Source organism: Apteryx mantelli, chromosome 1, assembly GCF_036417845.1.
Source record: "Apteryx mantelli isolate bAptMan1 chromosome 1, bAptMan1.hap1, whole genome shotgun sequence".
Lineage (NCBI taxonomy): Eukaryota > Metazoa > Chordata > Aves > Apterygiformes > Apterygidae > Apteryx > Apteryx mantelli.
In genome coordinates, this window is record NC_089978.1 from 118,445,637 (window position 1) to 118,465,299 (window position 19,663).

The following is a 19,663-nucleotide window of genomic DNA, read 5'->3' on the forward strand; positions in this document are numbered from 1 at the left end:
GGGGTTGACACGAAATAATTGTGATGCTCATGAGATATTACAAAAAGCTTATTTAATTCCACAGACTCAAGCATTCAGCTGTAGAATCACCACCCTCTGAATCCCACTTACAAGTTGCTTTTCAAAAGGAAATCACATTTCCTTAGTGCCTTCTATAAAGACATTCTTCTAAATGTACAGGTTTCACCTCTGACAACCTACTATGCATGTTCCAGTCCCCCAAGATACTGCTGCACCAAGGAGTGACCTTATTCCTTGGTAACAAACTATCTCCCATTCAACACTTGCATCCCTTTTCCTTCAAGTTGTGGCACCTTAACAAAGTGAGCCACAGAGCTTGCTGAAGACGTGTGTGGAAGTTCAAAGAGCCAGTCACACTGCTGGAACACACAGAACTGTCTTGGCTCTTTACAAGTTTTGCAGCCCACAGGAGTTGCAACAGTCCAGTAGGGAGGACAAGAGAGCAGTGGGTGACTGCAGTCCTTATTTAGAGGGCCATGTGCTTCTCTGGGGCTTGTTTGTGTGCCAAGTAGAGGAAGAGGATACTGGAGAGTGCGCTAACTAGGAATATCACATCAAACCAACGATGATAGAAGTTGAACTGGAGCTCTCCCAGGACTTCTGTAATAATAGTGCGATACTCTAGAGGCATACTCATCCGGATCAGGAGCACTGATGAGACAAAGTACATACCCTGTAAATTAAAAAACAGAAGATAACAATTGTTTCAAAATTAGCTATGGAGATAAGAAGGATCAGTGTACAAAGACTTTATTATCTGTATGTGTATATGCACACAAATATGTGTATACATAAGTGTACATAGGCGTGACCATGGTCTTGGGCACTCACCATTATCTGTGCTAAGAGCAGAACAATAACATTGGAGGACTTGCTGCTGGAAATGGCATAGAAGAACTAAAAAGAGAAAAAAAAAAGAGTACTGGAAATAAGCAGTCAGAGAAGTCCAATGTGCCCTAGGAGAGCCTGAAAGGAACGTGTCTGTCAATACTTTTTGATTAAAAATAAACATATATATCTGTATCAATATCTATGTATATATATAAAAACGTTTAAGCTAAGGTACCAAAAGACAGGTCAACACAATGAGTCGCATATCTGTTGAGAGTTAATGACTTTCCAGTTCTACATAAAGAACCAGTAGTTGAAATGAGGCAATCTAAATTCTTCTAATCATCTCATCAACCTTACTAAAACACCCTGGCTACAGCATCAATTTGCCCCTTTGCTTACATTTAACATCCCATCTAACATCCACTACTCTTCCCAAGAACATTAACAATAGAAACTAAGTGGGGAAAATATAGTGCAGAAGATATTTTCCTCCTTTCCTCCCTCTGCAAGAATTTATATTCAGATATTAAAAACATAAATGTATATTGAAAGTTTATATGGTATTTGCCTTGTTTTAAGTTAAAAATCACTAACAGTTCTCCCAGCCCACAACCACACAAAAGTCCTGGCTAACCATACCTTTGTAAGGGTGATTAACAAGCCTCTGATAGAGGTGACAATGATTATTCCAACAAGGATAAAGGAAATGTGCTGAGACCAGAATTTGACCTGTATCAACAAGAAGAATACAGTTAAATCTCTAAGATTAGCCTCATTTACCCCACATTGTATACCTGACAGTTCTTAGGGTCTTTGTATTTATTACTGTACAGATATCCATTGTAGGCAGGTTTACATAGCAGGCTTTTTTTTTTTTTTAACAAATACATTAGTAACTACTTTAAACACACAAGAAAAAAAAAGTAACTTATACCGATCACAACCCTGTATTCACAGGGATATAGTATATATATATATTAAAAAAAAAGTAAATAACAGAACATCTAGGGGTACAGGCAAATGTAATTACTCTGTAGATAAATGTAGTAATCTAAGCAAGTTCACTAACATGTTACCATCTGCCCAAAACAAACAAACAAATCATTGCCTCTTTGGCTAGATCATATTACCCTCCCAGCACAAAAGCAGTGTGAAAGCAAAGTTCACGATGTATTTTCTCTTCCTCCTCAATCAGTTGGAAGGCAAAGATGCATTCTCAGAGCTCTATCATTCCCTCCTAATCTGGGATATGCAATTATTTAGATAAGATAGAAATTACTGAAAGGAGTACAGGAATTAATAAATTCTCACATCAAACTGTATTCCCAGGTAATTCACAGTGATCTCAATCCCTCTCGTGACTGGATCAGTCTTCCCAACACGGTCAAATACAATATTGATGGTTGCCTGCAAGATAGATTTACATTCAAACAAAACAAAACAAAAAACCCAGAAAGTATACATCACTGCTACAAATGAGACACACACATGACTTTGCTTTGTTTCAATAAGGAAAAGGGGGTTTTGGATAATCTAAGAGGTTGCAAAACGTACACAAATAAGAACTGCTTGCCTAAGGCTCTATACAGAAAGACAGATGCAGAGATTTATTCTACCCAAATGTGTTTTATTCAGAATTTCCAGAAGCAGAATTTTAAGAAAACTAGAATGTTACTTGATGCACTGCATGTGCAGCACAATCTAAGCAAGATGTGACATCTACCTATGTCCACATACAACAAAGACAGACATTTACATACCATGAAGATTTTCCAGACACAATAGATGGAGAAAAAATAACCCAAAAAGTTGAAGTATTTTCCCTGGAAAGTTTTGGAGTACTCAATTCTCTCCTGGAGATAAAAAGGGGGGGGGGGGGAAATAGAACACATACATACAAAAAGAATATATTATTTCCAGGTTCACCCAAAACACAAAATCATACATTTTAAAGGATCATCAATAGTAGTAACCACAACTTTATCCTTCTGCAATTCTTTTAATTCAAAGGTTTCTGAATGGCCTTAGGGACATGGGGCTTGCCCCAGCATACATCTGAACTGGAAGGAAACTGCCATCTAGATCCCAAATTTAAAAAAAATTCTCACTCCACTGCATCATAACATTTCCATATTTGCCTACTGAACAGCTTGTCAATGTCCTGTTACATACATCCCCTTCCAAACTACTCTGGCCTCTAAAACCCATCTGGGCAGTTACTTTGCTTTGTACCTTTGTTGCATGCAGGTCAGCGGTTTCCAGAAAAAGCTGCCGACTCAGCTCTTCTAAGGCATCCACTTCTTGCTGAATAAGGGACAGATCTGGCAAACCAGCATAGTCAAAGCTACAATACGTCACAAGTTCTTAATTATAAATGAAACATCCTCTGACTTCCCCCCAAGGGCCATATTTAGTGGTTTGACCGCTTTTTTGATTTGAATCAGTCTTCTGATCCGGTCTTAGAGCTCCTCATTTATACTGAAGAAATCTTGAGGATATGCATATTTCACAGTATTCCATTTTAAGAATGCAGGCAACATAGTCTTTAGACAGCATCATTCAGCAAGCTCTTTATTCCTCTGCCTGAGGGACACATTGCAGAATGGAACCAGAGCTCTCAGAGAGTAACTGCTCTGCTTTTATCAGTGTCCCTTGTGACTGCTTTGCATCATGTGTCACTCTCACACCATCTTCATAACTTAAACAGCTGGGTAACTACTCCAAGAGATTACTGATTATTATGAAGAACCTAGTCAAATAACCAAATTTGGGATTTAACAGCTAGTGAGAAAGAAGGAGGGGAAGAAGAGTCCTCAGCCTTAAATATGCAAACTGCACACTTTAGGTGGTCTGGCAGCAATTGTTGATAGGGAACTGTAAGATACAGAAATACAGACTTTCTTAATACCCCACAGATTCCTTCTATCCCATTCACATGGGCAGAACAAGGTCTGTTCACTGTTTGTATGCACCTTTTTGTGCTGTCGCACAAGTGGCCAAGCTACAACATGAGAATAATTTAGTCAGTTTACAAGTTGCTTCCCTTCTTTTTCTCATGGCTTTCCAACACAGCCCAAAAGCAAGCTATAGCCTAGGTAAATTGTTCCAGCAACTCAGCCAGTGTTGCTGTCTTGCTTAAGTATCCCATAGCCTCCTCCTCCTGGAAGAGTGTATTTCAAGTTAGCACCGAAACATGCATGCAGGTCAGTCATATGACCAGAGGATACATCAGAATAGAAAGCTGTCTCCCACTTCAACCACGTGACGGTATAGTCTTTTGCATTACAATACAGCAAGCGTGCCCATCTGTCCTGCAACCTGCTGTAAATCTCAATTATGGTCATGCAAAAGCACATTTATAGGGAAGGGCAGGGGCACATGACTCTTGAACGTCTCAGAAAAATCTGTGTCCAACTCCCGGACAAAAGCTCAGACAGTACAGTACTAGAGGGCTAACTTCCTGGGAGACATTACAACCTTTTGCTCAGACTTCTGAAACATGTTAAAACACAAATGCTTCATAACTGACCTCCCTAATGCTTTTCCTTTCAACACAGAAGAAAGCTGGGGCCACCTCCCAAGGCAGGTGCCAACATGCAGATGAAGGATACTTTCACTGCCTGCAACAGATGTTGTAACACTTTTTATCATTCCCCAGAAGCCAGTGGGTTTGTTGTGCACTTCTCCTCTTTGAAACATTGTCCTGTGAGCCACTGCTATCCTGAAAGAACAGAAAACACAAGTCTTTAAGAATAAAATATTTTTACTAACAAACAAAAACCCCAGTTCCTTAAAAGGCACTGTTAAACTAAATACATTACAGACAGACACCCCCTCTCCGTTTTTTGGTTTTTGGTTTTTTTCCAAGCACTGATCGTGCTTCACAACGTTGTCCTGACTAGCTCTGGAGGACAGCCCAGATCTAATCAAGCAAGCTACTAAAAGCTTCAGCGAGATACTTCCTAAAAGTTCTATTCAGTATCCTTTAAAGGGAGTTAAATCCAATTAAAAATAAATATTCAAATGGCTTTCTCAAGCATATCATTAGTCACTCTCCTTTCCTCAAACACATGACTTTGCTATCTCAAATTCAGGAATCAGAAAACTCCTCATGCCCCTCCCTCGCCTTGAACACCTCTTTATCACTGCACATCCGCCTCCTCCACAGAACTGCGAGCACCGGGTGGTATGCAGCAGCACTCTCTGATACGCTGTCTGTCACTCATTACTGGGCTGTGTGACAAGCTCTCATAAGGCAGAAACACATAAATCTGTTATTGGACTGAACCACTGGATGCTTCAGGCAATCTGAACACGACTCCCAGCACTCGTTCCAGTACAACAGCAGCAGCTGCATATCATCCCTCACACTCTCATGTGTGCTGTAGCATAATCCCTATGAGCAGCGCTGGCTTCTGGCCTTATTACCTCGCATTTCTCCCCATTAAAATCTGTGAACCAATTATCCACTCCTAAGCTGAAAACTAGTCATAGGATTGTCAATGCAATGCACAATTCGCCTGTATTTAGAGCCTTTTTTGTAGCTGCAGCCAGTATTGCTACACTTGGCACTCTGCCCTCTTCAAGGTTGCTGATAAGCAGTGTAATAAAAAATAAAAAAAAATCATCCTCCTTTGCACCTAGCAAGAGAAGCACCCTTGAGGCACCCCACATAGCACACAGAAGAGCACATATGATCACAGATTAGAAATAGCAGAGTTCTTAAAATGATTTAATTCTTCCTGATAGCTGCCAAATAAAAGAACTGCATTTTTACCCTTGCTTTTCTTCACACTACCTGATTTACACACTCCTTCCCAAATGATCCACAACATTGCAGTAAAATGCAGCTATGTCAAGGTGAAGTGCAAGGTTATATGTAGTCTAGGATACAAAGGCAAATCTGTTCTTTTGAGAAGTGACTGGGATATCTACACTCACATATAGTTAGGAGCTCTGAAGACCTCAAAGAAAGGATCCAAAAGCAAAACTACATAGCTTGACTGTGTAGATAAATCTCCTTCAGATGGGCTGAGTTGACCCTATTTAAATATAAAACAAAATAAAGCAATGGTGTCACAAAATCTAGGGCTTTCAAACTTGAGGCTTAGTTGTCTAACGTCTGCAAAGGTGAGTATAAAGAACCTGTCCACCTTAAAGGTGAATTTTCATAAGGTCTTATGTGAATACGCTCAGGAAGGAGAACACATATTACAGATAATTCATGTGCAAAAAGTATCAGGGAAAACAATTTTCAACCGCTATCTCCTACTGACAAGAAACCCGGTATGAACAAAGGTTTATATGAGAAAAACGTCAAGATCAGCAAAGGAAACAAAAAGGTTTACAATCTATTACCTTATAATCCTCGTGTGCATTGAAAGAGCTGAGTTATCATCAGCAGTACTGAAAAGGTGGCCAACTAGTAGCTGACAATTTATAGAACCTCAGTGTTTACCCTGCACAATAAAATACTGCTGCTCCCACTTGTCCTGCCAAATAATTTGGATTGCATCTGGACTGATACAAATCTAACTTTTTAAGCTCTGCTCTATACAAGCAAATATTCCAATTACGCAAGCCATTGCTCCTTATCAGAGCAACAAGAGAGTAAAATCTACAGAACCTGAGCTTCTACTATTTCTTGGATATTTCTGAGACTACACAGGTTGTTTTTTTTTTTCTTCTTAATACAGATACATGAACTTCAGTATAATTCCCAGGCGATTAACACACTTTGGGTGGCTCCTCCTAATGGTTATAAAGTGGTTATGTTCAGAAGGTTCCTGGCCATGGGAAGGCAGGCAAGTGCTAGTCAGGTGCAAGTCCCAGACACCCTTACTTCTATCCTAATAAGACCCTACCAGAGACAAGATGTCCATAAATGCTGTACAAAACATAAGAGCACACAGAACCAGAAGCAGCACTATACAACAACTTTTTGACTCCAGAGCCAATATTTTCGTATGCTGCTGATCATACTATATTAAACCTCTCTGCTTAAATAAATTCTCTCACTTCTTAACATCCCATACCTCACCACAAATACAGAATTAACATTTGCTCACCACTTAACACATTCACATTTCAAAGAGGAAGAAAGATTATATGCTTTAATGACACATTCATATGTTAGCACTGATTAGCAGATATGCATGCTTGTGACTTATTCAGCAAGGTTAGACTACCTAAAAGCTCTCTTGTACTATATTAAAAGCTCCTATTAAAACACTGGTGTGACAAAAATAAAGTTTTGGGGTTTGCTGTGAGAATTCAGTGTAAGAGACAAACCTTCGAAGAAACTATGGTAATTACATTTATTCTGTACAACTGGTAAGGCACGAAATATGTAATTTGTAACAGAACACAAAAATCCTTTCAGTGTAAATGCAATTAGATTGTTTCTGAGAGCAGTTTTTTTGCTTAGGATACATGGAATAAGCTAAACCAACAAATGCAGAGCTTTCATGGCAGGGATGTGCACTGCACTACATTCACACTAGGAATGTTAACTAATGTAAAACTTGCTATTAGCAAGGATATAAGTGTTTCCATGCCAGCTCACTGGCCTTCTTCAGTTTGGACCAGGAAACAAAAGATCCACAGAGCACAAGAAGAGTTCAGTATGTATGAACCAGCTGCTGTACTGAAACTGACAGTAAGAGAGCTAACTGTGGTGGTTTAAGTAAGGAACATCTATCTATTCATCTGGAGAGAATGGAGGTCGTTTTACTGACTAGTCAGTCAAGCTGCCATCAGAGAGTTACAATTTCTCTTGGAAGTCTAACCAGTGCCACTGCAGTACGAAAGGGTGCTACTTAGGGCACAGGTCTGTAAAGAAACCAAAGTTGTATATCAGGCCATGAGCAATTGCCAGAATAAAACACCACAGCTCTAGCCCAATTCAGCCACCTGTTTCACTGGAATATGTAGGCCTGACAGCTAAAAATCTTGATAATTCCCAGACCACCTTAAACCCTACTGACTGCAACCCTCAAAATAAATCATTTCATGCTACTACTGCCTTCTCACCTTTTTTTCTTGCTAACAATCATGTCCATAGTTTGAAGGAGGCGGCGCTCCAAAGCCAGAATATCTGCATCTGTCACGTTCCTGCAAAGTGAAGACACCCCGTTAGGCCTGCTATCCCATTTCAGGGGAAAGCTGCAAATGCCCATCAAACAAAGAGGAAAAGAGGAGCCTGTATGAGGAGAATATGCTTCCACAATGAAAACAGTCCTAGCATGTAGACAGACCAATAGCAAGGGTCTGCATACTAGGAGCACAGGAAAAACAAAGTCACCACCAAATCCTTATGGATGGGAAAATGACAACTTTTATGAAAAATACTTGAATCAATGCAACTGAAAAAGCAGATTAATAGATATCAAAAAGGTGGACAAAATATTTCACAAGGCTGCAATTACCTGAGAAAGTAGGACATATAAGTATACGGACAGTTGACAGCCCCAAATCCTGACAGCAAAGCCATGAGTGTCACCCCAATCACACCCACACGGCTGATGAGCTGTTCTATAGACAGGATTCCTGAGAGAGGAAAAACACAGCATCAGTAACTGGTTGCTCTCTTTGTTCTGCTCCACGCTTTGGTGCCTTCACAAAGCAACCTACTCACACAGCTGCTTAATGAAACTGACTGCCTGAACACTCCAATGACTACAAGCAATAAGAAGTAAGTATTGGCAAAGACTATGAAAAGAAAGAGGTGGAATGCCTCCCACAGAAAGCATGTTATCATGCTTAAAAACAGGGATGGGAAGCTCAAGCTAAGAAGCAGCCCAAGAGAGATTTGGAGGGGGCTAACACTTGCTTTCTCATTCTAAGATTAGTGGTTGGACTTTGCTGAGGAAGGAACGCAGACCATCTACCAGTCACTATAAATCAGGATATCTTTCATAAAGCCACTTCTGCAATAATCAGAATTAGAGTTACCAGACAAGTTACTCTTGGCAAACTGGCCCAAAGCTGTCTGGGCCATAGAGAGGAAGCCCTATCCCATCAACATTTGGAGTGACCCCTCCAGACTAGATTCAATTAGTGCTCACAGGACAATAGTGTTACAACAACATAGGAAGTTTTTGCTACTCCCAGATGTTCAACTCATCTTGTAGATAAACACAGACTTCTGGGGTGCCTACCAATCAGGTATTGTATATGAGCATCAAGTGAACTCTAAGAACATATATTCACATAATAGAGCACAAACACCAAGCCTATGCTGTAATCAGTTCCAAGGACTGAAGTCGCATTTATCCTTCCCAGCCATTTAATCCAGACCTCAGCCTATCTTCTCAGAATACAGTGCCATGTGCTGCTAAACATCACTCATTTTTTAGGGAGCTAGTTACAGAGCAGCTGCCACACACAGCACATTCGTAGCTTAAATGACTGCAAAGTTGAGACGGCCAAGCGCCAAGCCACATTTCATGCTTCAGAGGAGGGGAATAAATGATGAAAACAAGGCAAAAAGACTTCACAAAGGGAGACTGAGACACCCAGTCATGTGCAGCTGCATAGAGATTTACACCAGCTACAGAATGTGCTACAATATACTGACAGTGTGTGGGGCAAAAGGCCAGACAGCAGCAGTTAAAACAGAGATGCTTTCAAAATGACATGTCATTCCACTGTTTAAAGCAATGCTCCCCCATAACACTCACAGCATCCCTACTCTTGTAATCAGACACATGAAACGAATGTTTTATTAACTCAGATGAAGGGTAAGAGTTATACTAGAAAACTAGTAAGTTTTTCAGTAAAGGATTCCCTTCTCCCTACTAAGGGCTCCCAAACTCAGGTCTACAAAGTCATGCTAAACAGACTGCAGGTCACCTAGGGCTCCAGACTTGGAGCCTTGATAGAAGTTGCATTCCCCAGCTGCAGCACAGTGCCACCACCATCCGCAAGCAAAGCACCCTCCTGACACAGGGCGACAGACACCCAGGGCACATACTAAAAGCAGTCCAACTAGTCAGCACATGCCCCAGCTGCAGCACAGCACTGTACATCGAGATCAGCAGGATGGGACACACCGGGAGAGACACCACAGAATCACAGGTAACGTACTGCAGTATGAAGGGCTCATTAAGCACGGCTTCCTGTAGCGTCTCCCTCCACAACAGGATCCTACACTACCGAATCAGGCCACCACTATGTGGCAAAGCCCTGCACTAGCCTTGTCAGTACATGTAGGACAGCAGTAACCCAGTACACCAGGGGGAAAAAAAGCTGAGAGTATTTTGCTCTAACAATGTCTAAATCTGGTATGATAAGGCACTGTATGACTACAAATGGAGATACCATCTTGCAAAGCAGAAGTTAAAAACCAAAAAAACACAATAAATCACTGTCAGAAGTCCTGGAAATTTGCAGTCATTACTCAGTTTCTACAATACTTTTTCAGAGATCTGAAGAGGATTACCTAAGCTCCATGGCTAAATTCCAATTGGGGTATTATATTCTGCCAACTCAAGCTCCTTTTGCAGCTTCTTGGCAATGAAACACTGAGCAGAGGGATTTGCACTATTTACTAGCTACTGTATTTCACTGGCAAGTGACAATTACAAAACACACACACACTCTGGTCTCTCAGAAAAGTTTCAGGATCACAGATGAGAGTGCGAGCAGATCCTACAGCACTTGGTATGCTTCAATTTTTCTCATATATATGAGTACAGAACAAAGTAGCCTCTCAGAAAGCTTCAGTTAGTTATCAGCACAGACAGACATTTTCACCAATTTGAGTAAAAACCGAGTTGAAAAACTGAATTTCCCCAGCTGAGAACAATACACAAACAATTCTCCAGTGCAGGAGATAATGGCAACATAAGTTACATAGGAAACGCAGGTGACACATAGTTCAATTCTACAGTGTTATAAGACATACTTAAGTCCCAAAGGACTCAGTACAGTTATGCACATGCTACCAAGCTCTGTTTGATCCAAACTAATCCAGGACCACACAAGTATCTTTACATTATAAATATTCTTGGGTCCAAGAGTGTGATGCAGAGATGCCCAAGCTAATTCTGCTTATAAATGGCTTGGGTCCAGCAGTACTTATCAACTACATTCTAGTGCCAAGCAATTGTATTGCCTCTGGACTCTGGCAGTGCCTGAAACTGTACCCAAGTTAATATGCACTGCCAGGCACAATGCTGGCCACAGGCTAAATAGCTCTGGTGTTTGGCCCCCTGGCATGTTTTGTCAACTGGACAACAATCTATGGTTAGCTGATATAATTTTGGTCACAAAAGAAGGTAAGAATCTGATAGACAAAAATCAGATAAAGGATTGGTTGTCAATTCTCTTCTTATGCAAGTTTGCTTTAGTCTTCACAAGAACAGAAGCAATGCTTAGTGAATAAAAATTGTGGACAACTTTTAATCACAAAACATCATACATTTTGATGACTTCCCTTCACCTCCACAAGAAGTACGTTGCACTCTTACATATCCTAGATTCAGTTCCTTAAAGTTTTCCTGTGGTATGGGAAGAGAGCTAACGCAAATAATTTGGGTATATCCAGCCATTTCTGTTTGCCTTACGACTTTCAGTTTCCAGATTTCAGAGCAGACTCTCAGTTGCAAGCAAACAACTACTTTCCACAGTCCCAACTGTAGGCCTGAGACAACAACTCCAAGAAAACAGCAAGCTAACAAGTGTACTTTCAGGAGGGAATGAAACTCACCATGTTTTGGGCTGAGTATAGGAAATGGATCCCCCAACTTCCAGAAGAAATACATGAATGTCAGCCACAGAAGACAAGCAAAAAGCAGTTTCTGTCTGTGCACTAATGGAGAGAAGAAAAGTATTTTAAAGTTCTTCCTTCAGAGTTTTCTTGAGGGTGCAAAATCACTACATTGGTCCCAAGGCTGCTTTGAGTACAGGTGGTCAAAACAGGTGTCAACTGACAGAGCTACAGGTACCACCTCACTTCTTATGGAACCCACTATTTGATAGACACCACCTTTTTAAGAGATAATGCAGTGCTACATCACCTTGATAAACAAAAGTATGACAAGACAGTATGAAGAGGGCTGCACTATGAAGAGGGAGTTGCTTAGCTGCATCCTTCTTGTGTGATCCCGGACATAACATTGGAAATTTCATCTTCTTGTCAAAACTAAATGTTTAATATGCCCAACCTCAACACCTAAGCTTAATACAAAGGAGAAATGAATATCAGTAGCTCAAAGGTGAGCATGCATTAGCACATACAGGAGGCCTCATCCAGACAGTAGTCAGCAAAAGAGCACGGGTAGTTTATTGAGCTTCTCTGCCTCATTTGTTCTGTCCCCTAGCAGAACGACACAGCCTTGCCAAGGGTTCCAAGGTTTGGCTACAAGCTTAAGAATGCAAGGAACAAATTCCAGTAACATTACTCAAAAGCACCCATATTTGTTCAAACCCAGAGAAGTGACATATGTTGACATCAGGTAGAGTATCTCCTAACTGCTCAATAACCAGTTAAAGCATTAAGTTCCAAAGAGGAGTTGTCCAGTCAGAACAAAGCCAGAGACAGGAGGTAGATAAGGGGATGGTGAAAAACATCTCTTAAAAAAGTTACTTTTCACTTTTACGTATAGTCTTAAGTTAGCAGCCCCCCTGCAATAAAGCAAGTACTCACGTAATCTGATATTGCTCACAACAAAGTAGCCAATGTAGAAAGGTACCATGAAGACCAGGATGAGCAAAATGACACAGAGATTCAGCTTCCAGTGAAAATATCGAGAGCTAAAACAAAGTCAAAATACTGCTCAGCATACAATCATAATACAACAAATTTCTCTTAAATGTGATCACATCTCAGTGCAACACTTTCAATTACATCAAGCATTGGATAATACTGGCCTCACACCAGCATATAAAATATTCTGGGTTTTTGTTTTGTTTAAAAAAAAAAAAAAAAAAAAAAACCACAGAGCTCAAGAATGTGTATTTCAAAAGTAATGACTACCCAAAAAAGTCATAGTAGGCTATTTTATAAAATACTATATTTTCTAGTAACTAATGCTGGCTGCAACAGATGATTCATTCGATGTACTATTCATCTAGTTGAACAGTAAATCAAAATTAGCGATCAACAATAATTAATTTTGTAATTCAGTGGCTGAGTCAAAAAAGGTTAACTCAAATTGAAAAGACAGAAAGAATTTAAGCATTCCCAACTCAACATGTTTCACTTCAAAGTGAATTATATCAGTGTAAGACATTGAAGAGCAAGAGTTTAAAAAATATATATATATTTATCAAAACATTCCAAATTTTTGAAATACTGGTCAACACTCCTCTGACCAGAAGAGACTGATCAAATTCAGAACAGATTCATCATGGCTGAATTGACTTTTCAGCTGGCTTTAATGGGGGGAAAAAAAAAAAAAAAAAGTCCTGTTCACAATACCAATTTGTAATCTGTTTATGCCTTGGGGCAAAAAAACTTCTGAAGATCCCTATCACGTCTTCCTAGGTAAGTCAGAGGTAGACATTTTAATTTACATTGATGTCCAGTCCTTTAGCGAATCATACAAAGACATTCTCCTCAGTGATCTCTCTGGCTGCAAGCTCTACAGATTAGTAACATACTGTCAGAACTAACATTACCTTTTATCAGTTTTCAACTTCTTGCCTTTCAATTCCTTTGACTGCTCTCTTATTCCAGTATGATGAGAGAAGATAAATAGGAAATCCAGCTAACCTCTGCATGGTTCTGTTCTATCTTCTCTTTCCTACTGATCTCTGAAGTAGACAGCTTTTAACATCCTCTTTATGCAGAAACCCTCACCCCATGTCAAGGGAGAATATGCCTTTGATTCACAAATACTGTATTATTACAGAAGTACAGTTTTTACTCCACAATTACCTTCACATCTTATTCTCTGCTTTGACCACTACAGAAAAACTAGTGCTTATAGTCCTCAACATCTGAAAAGTGCTCTTCAGCATGATCAAAAGCTTCACCATACTCCAATAAGGGAAATCACCTTTTGATTTCATGAATGGAGAAAGTCAAAGGCTAAAGCCTTGGCCTAAGGACCTAGACCACATTAACAGCAACTGCATGGAAAATCAGAAGCTTACAGCTTCCAGTCTCATGTTCTGTTAAATAAACGAATCCTGCTGCTCGAACATCATCACTGAGCCATTGACAGTTTTCCCACATGATTTCCATGCCCAAAGATTAACCTATTCATTTGGAAGTTGGGCTGAAGCTGTTGCAGAACACAAGGCAGGCTAATCCTTTACTGAGTTCTCACACTCACCTGCTATTCAGCACCCCCAAAATCTCGAAGATTATGAGTTCAAACATGGTACAAGAGAAGGCAAAAGTCACAGAGAAGATCACCTGCACAACATACTGTCGCACCTGCAGTGAAGCAGACAAACCAGAGACAGCAGTCACTTCCATTCACAGAACAGTGCCCAGATAACCCCCAGGTAAAGACAACAAATCACAAGGTACACTGGCACACAGTTGGGTCTCTTGCTTCAAGGCACCTTGTCCTTTATCAAAATGGGAAGTAAATCAACAGCCTGTTAGAAAACAGAGGGCAAACTCAGAAGTTGCTCAGCATTACACTGATTGCAGCTATCATCATATTTAACACATGTCTTACACAGATATGTCAAGCATGCAACGCAGTACAGCAACCTGACTAACGATGGACCGCTGCTAACAAAGCTCTATGATCTTAGCCACAGAATTAAAAACAAGGTCTGTGTCAGAAAACTTTGGGTCTGAATTTGATTTGCACTTAAATCATCTCTGGCCTAGACTATCTTCTCTCACATCCCTTTTGAGGTAAGGGAACATGGCACTTTTATTCCATCTGATCCCCACAAGCAATTCAGCCAGAATAAACACAGCTCTCCAAGTTTAAACTCAACCATTAAACTTTGTCTAAGAAATTTTATAGTTATATACAGCAAGCTTATTCAAGCAAAAGGAAAGAACAGTTTCCTATTACCCCTCTCCTCCTCCACTCGATTTTTATTTAACAGTAGCCTACAGAGAAACTTTCATTGTGGCCCCAGAAGACTCAATTCTCCCAGATAACTAGGAGTCTTAAATGGAAGCACGAGAGGAAATGAAAAAGTAAGTAACTATAAAGACAATTAGAAATAAGATAAGGGAACTTAAGGAAAGGAAAATGTCCAGAAGCAATTTTAAAAATACTGCAATAATCGGAGTAATCTTTAAGATAAGGAATTGTAATGAAAGGCCCCTTCTCACCTCATAATCCTTGAAGAGCTGGCGCATGAAGAACAGCCACCCAAATCCAAAGAAGAGCACCTGCAGAAGAGGTGAAGCAGTTAGCATATGCACCCAGCAATTTGCAAAATATGAAGCTGCTTTACTACTGACTGTAGATGAAAGAAACAGAAGGAACAGAGCTGGGCCAAAGTACCCAACCTCCACAGGAGTTCAAACTTGCCGTAATACCATTGAGAGAAGAATATTTAAAATATTCAAGTGTACTGGGCATGGAAGCCTCTGGCCTTATCAAAGATCCAATCAAGAGATCCTATTTCTGTATTCTCAACTTCTCAGAATTTAGGTTCCTGGCCTGCTGGAATCCTTTGCACTGTTATTTCTTGTTCCCTCCTCAAATATAGGGAGCCAAAGCTTACCATTTTATGGGAAACACAGTAAAATACGCAGAGTAAATACCTGAATGCCCCCAATGTACAAATCTTCTAGGGATGAGCAGATGTTAAAAAATATCTGCTATTTCTTTAAGACTGAAGGAGCATTTGATTTTTCCAGAGAGGTCTTAACACTGAACCTGGTTACACTGTGACATAACATATCCATTTCATCAGTGATTTAAACAAAACAAACACAAATTAAGAAGTGTGATCAAAACTGTAGTTACCCATCTGCAGCTAGGAAAAGGACATTTGACTGTCAAGCCTTCCACAGATAGCCATGACTATTCCTCAGAAGACTGAAAAAGAGGTGTAATGATTTAAAAGAACCCCAGGAAAAAGAGAATTTAGAAGATATCTTAAAAAAAAGACTTTAAAGGTCTCTTTGATAAAAGCAAAGAAAAAAAATCACTATATGTCAAAAAGCACAAGACAATTTATTGTATTTCAAAAAGCATGGGACAGTATTTCTTTCAGAGCACATGGAAAATGCCAGAGCATCTGGCAATAAGAGAATCATTGTGGGTGATTCCACTGTGCATGACCAGGAACTGTGGATCTCAGCAGTGGCAGAGGTAACAGAAGATGATTTACAGACTAGGAATATCTGGAAGGCTGGGGAAGCAAGATCAAATATGTTTGCCTTGAAAGCAGAACTGAAATCTAAATGAAGGCTAGTGATAGATTACAGCTGGAAAAACTTGTTCAGGGAGGACTTCAGACTTCAGAGTAATCAACAGCAAAAAGAAGAGAAAAAAGTAAGACATTATCCTATCTACTGGCCATAAGTCAAAGTAGTACAATAAGCAAGTGATATTTACACAAAGTAAATTCAGATCTAACAGTGGAGTGGGAAGGAGGAAAAAGGAGAGACAAACTTTTCAAAAGAAATAAAGAAAAAAGTAAAGAAAGACACTATGAGACACCCAAGTACAATAAGAGAGGAAATTATATATGAATATTAGAGCTCCCTTCTATTAGGCACTGTACAAAAGCATGGAAAAACATTATCTTAAGAGTTCATTCCCTAAGACACAGCAGGTGAATGTGATATGTTAAGCTAAAAAAACCCTGCGTGTTTGACAATTATATACAGCAATTTATAGATCCAACTTGATACTTTTGAAGATAACTGGAAGATGCAAAGCTGTCACCATGAATGAAAGAAAAGCAATTAGAGAAATTAGATCCTGTAATGCAAAGGAAACAATGGGAAAGCTTTTGTTCCAGAAGAATCACTACCAGTATCAAAGCTACACTCAAATCAAGCAGCTGAGGGAAAAATCTCATGTTAGAAGCAAAAACCAAATCATTAACAAGTAGAAGGAAATTGCACCTCTAAGAAACATCCAAAAGATGTCCTGAAAACCACCAGGGAAACTATACGTTTGTGCAAGCCAAAGTCTGTGCAAGACAAGAAAATGCTGTTACCAGGGGAAAAGTCCCATTTCCTCAGCTCATTCCTCCTGGTTACACAGCACAGATTTCACACCAGCTCTGAAGCTTATCAGATCCCTTTGTGATCCAGTTCAACTCACTTAACTGGCAAAAAAATAAATACTGAAGATGGCACAAAGGAGGGAGTGTGACTATGCAGTAAAGCACAAGTGAAGAGAGAGCGGACCTTCCACTCTTGGCAGTAGCAAACAGCCAGACCACCTCAGTTGCCCAAGAGGCAGACAGGAAGGAAGGGTATCCAGATGCTTACTGAGTGGGGTAGCAAGGAGGTGGGGAAGGTCAAAGAAAACATAATGACAGGATAAATTATGAGCAAAGGATGTTAATGAAGAAGGAGGGGGTGTTTCCACCCACAAAAGAATAAGACAGTTTCAAGTATGGTAAGACCACAACCTACTTTGTCTACAATAAGGGCAGGATGATACAAAAGGGTTTAATGGAATCTTAATTGAATTGTGTGCCTAAAACAAAGACTAGTTGAAAGATGACTTTGATGGCAGCAGAAAGGAGGTGAAGGATTTTCTGAACCACAGAGGGATCAGAGAAGATGCATTTAAGATCAAATAGCAGTGTTTTTCTTCTAAGATTCCCTAGAGCAGATTGTGAAAGTCTTCCAAACTTGTAAAAGAAGCAAACTCCTGAGTAGCATGCCAGAAGTAGAAGCCATAAATGATTAGCCTTCTTAACAAGCACCAGAAACAAACAAAAAAAACCCCCCAAGAAACAAAAGAATAACAAGATCAATTTTCCTGCCCCTTCCTACAAAGATAATTTAAGTTTATAGAAATGATGCACTATCACCAAAAAAAACCCCAAAATACTCCCTACAAGCATAGTGATTGATCTGAACCTGTTTAAACATTGTATGCTAGCTTGAGCCGTGCATGAGGGCAACGGGCAGTGTGACGCCTAAGAGAGCGGTCCAAAGGAGCACACAGTTTATCTCCTCTCGGAACATGGGCTCATGTGACAGAAAAGGATGGGCAATACCAACACTCCTCAACGGCAGCGACGCTGCACCCCCTTCCTCAGCGGTGAGCTTTTTCCCGCCGTCCTGCTGGGCAGGGAAGGGGGAACTCGTCCGGGCGTGGAGCCGTTCCCCCCGCTCAGCGGGCCAAGCCGGGCCGCAACGCCGGAGCAGCGCGGCGCAGGGGACCGCGAGTGGGCGCCGGCCCTGCCCCGCCGCCTTGTGCGCATGCGCGCCCGCGGGCCCCGCCCGGCGCCGCAGAGCTGCGCGGCCTGCCCCGCGGCCCTGCCGGCCAGCTCCGGGCGGCGCGGCGCGGCGCACCGGGCCGGGCCCGGGCCCGGGGCGAGACCCGCCTGTCCTCCCCCCCGACAGACCCACGCAGGCTCGGCACGGGGGGGGAGGGGGAGGGTACCTGGGAGGTGACCATGATGCTGGAGTCGATGAGGAAGCTCATGGCGGTGCCGCTAACCCGCACCACTTCCGGCTCTGCGCGGCGCAGGCGCCCACGGGGGGCGGCACGCGGTGGGGGGCGGGGCAGTCGCGCGGCCCGCTGCCCGGGGCGGGGGCGGGGCGTGTAACCGCCTTGCGGCCGTTGGCAATAACCGCCTTGGGGCCGGCGGAGGGGATCGTGGTCGCGAAGAGCTCTGTCGCAAAAGGGGCCGAGCAGCGTGGTTTCCCCAAAGGGCAGCAGGTGCCCCCCGCCCCCGTGCACCTCTTCGCTTTCCCTCTCCATGTCATATTTAACCTTTGTGGTGAAAACACAGAGTGGCGTTTTGTTCTGTTGCACCCATGTTTTTCCTCAGAGGAGTGAACTCTGCTGATCAGGAGGCTGTTGCGGATTTGCTCTACTCTCTTCCCACTGTCTCGCAGTAGATTGTAGAGAAGGGGTTAAATGCCAAAGGCAAAATACAGGGGAAGGCCCCATCACTGGGATTTATTGCTGTGGGCAGTGTGCTGCGTTGGGGGCACTGGAGAAAACCTGAATCATTTTCCTGACCACTGTCAAAACTCATGACAGATGGTGCATATCTGATCATAGAAAGTGTGTAAACAAGAAAGAGGCCAAGGGAAAGGGAGCCACTACCAGCCGGGGGGGAAGGAGCTGACCAGCTGAAGGTGCAAACAGCGTTTGGCCATTTTTCCAGTGCTTTGACGCCTCTGCAAAAGTCACACAGCAGAGGAGTCAGGGTCAGGCACACTGCAACTGCCCCGGACACGCTTTGCCACATAGGGCAGAAGGGTCTGTGCAGCTGCCACGAGCGACCTGCCACATGGGGCCCTTTCCAGCCTCCCTCTGCGTCACAGAGCCAGGCTGGGGAGGCCCTGCGGCTGGGCAACAATAACGTGTCAAGGAACAGGGCCAAAAGGGAAGTAAAAGTTCAAACAGGGAATTTCCTGATGCTTATCAGAGTAAGATCCAATTCTTCATGTCACGATCATGCACTCATTTGAACTTAATAGTGTCTGTATTTGGTTTTTCTCTTGAAAACACTCCTAATCTTTGCCTCTCAAGACTGTCTATATTTGGAATAATAACATGGGAAGAGAATGAATAAAGTGGGGTTAGTCAGGGTGTTAACAAAGCACAAAGCACTTGCTGATTGAAAATCAGGAACCTTTATTCATTACAATTCATTTCACTAGGAAAATGATTCTATGTTTGGTTGTGTGAAGTCACCAGATTAGTCCCACAGTCTCTTTGATTGTTTGGCT

General features: G+C 41.6%; 1 protein-coding gene across 4 annotated transcripts; it reads right to left on the reverse strand.

Moving 5' to 3' along the window:
* Nucleotides 1-35: 35 nt before the first annotated feature.
* Nucleotides 36-18,439, reverse strand: GPR89B (G protein-coupled receptor 89B). 4 transcript variants are annotated; one of them, XM_067299924.1, is made up of 14 exons: nucleotides 18,363-18,439; nucleotides 15,110-15,169; nucleotides 14,139-14,242; nucleotides 12,506-12,612; nucleotides 11,567-11,668; nucleotides 8,283-8,403; nucleotides 7,888-7,968; nucleotides 4,467-4,576; nucleotides 3,088-3,176; nucleotides 2,616-2,708; nucleotides 2,167-2,262; nucleotides 1,495-1,584; nucleotides 853-918; nucleotides 36-694 (listed from the first exon to the last, which is right to left on the reverse strand). In XM_067299924.1, the coding sequence occupies exons 1-14, from the start codon at nucleotides 18,402-18,404 to the stop codon at nucleotides 488-490; spliced, it is 1,368 nt and encodes a 455-aa protein (XP_067156025.1). In that variant the 5' UTR covers nucleotides 18,405-18,439; the 3' UTR covers nucleotides 36-487. The 4 variants fall into 4 exon arrangements, with proteins under 4 accessions (XP_067156025.1, XP_067156033.1, XP_067156040.1 ...); XM_067299932.1 differs by lacking the exon at nucleotides 18,363-18,439 and adding an exon at nucleotides 17,978-18,124; XM_067299939.1 differs by lacking the exon at nucleotides 18,363-18,439 and adding an exon at nucleotides 17,974-18,124.
* Between the last annotated feature and the right edge of the window lie 1,224 nt (nucleotides 18,440-19,663).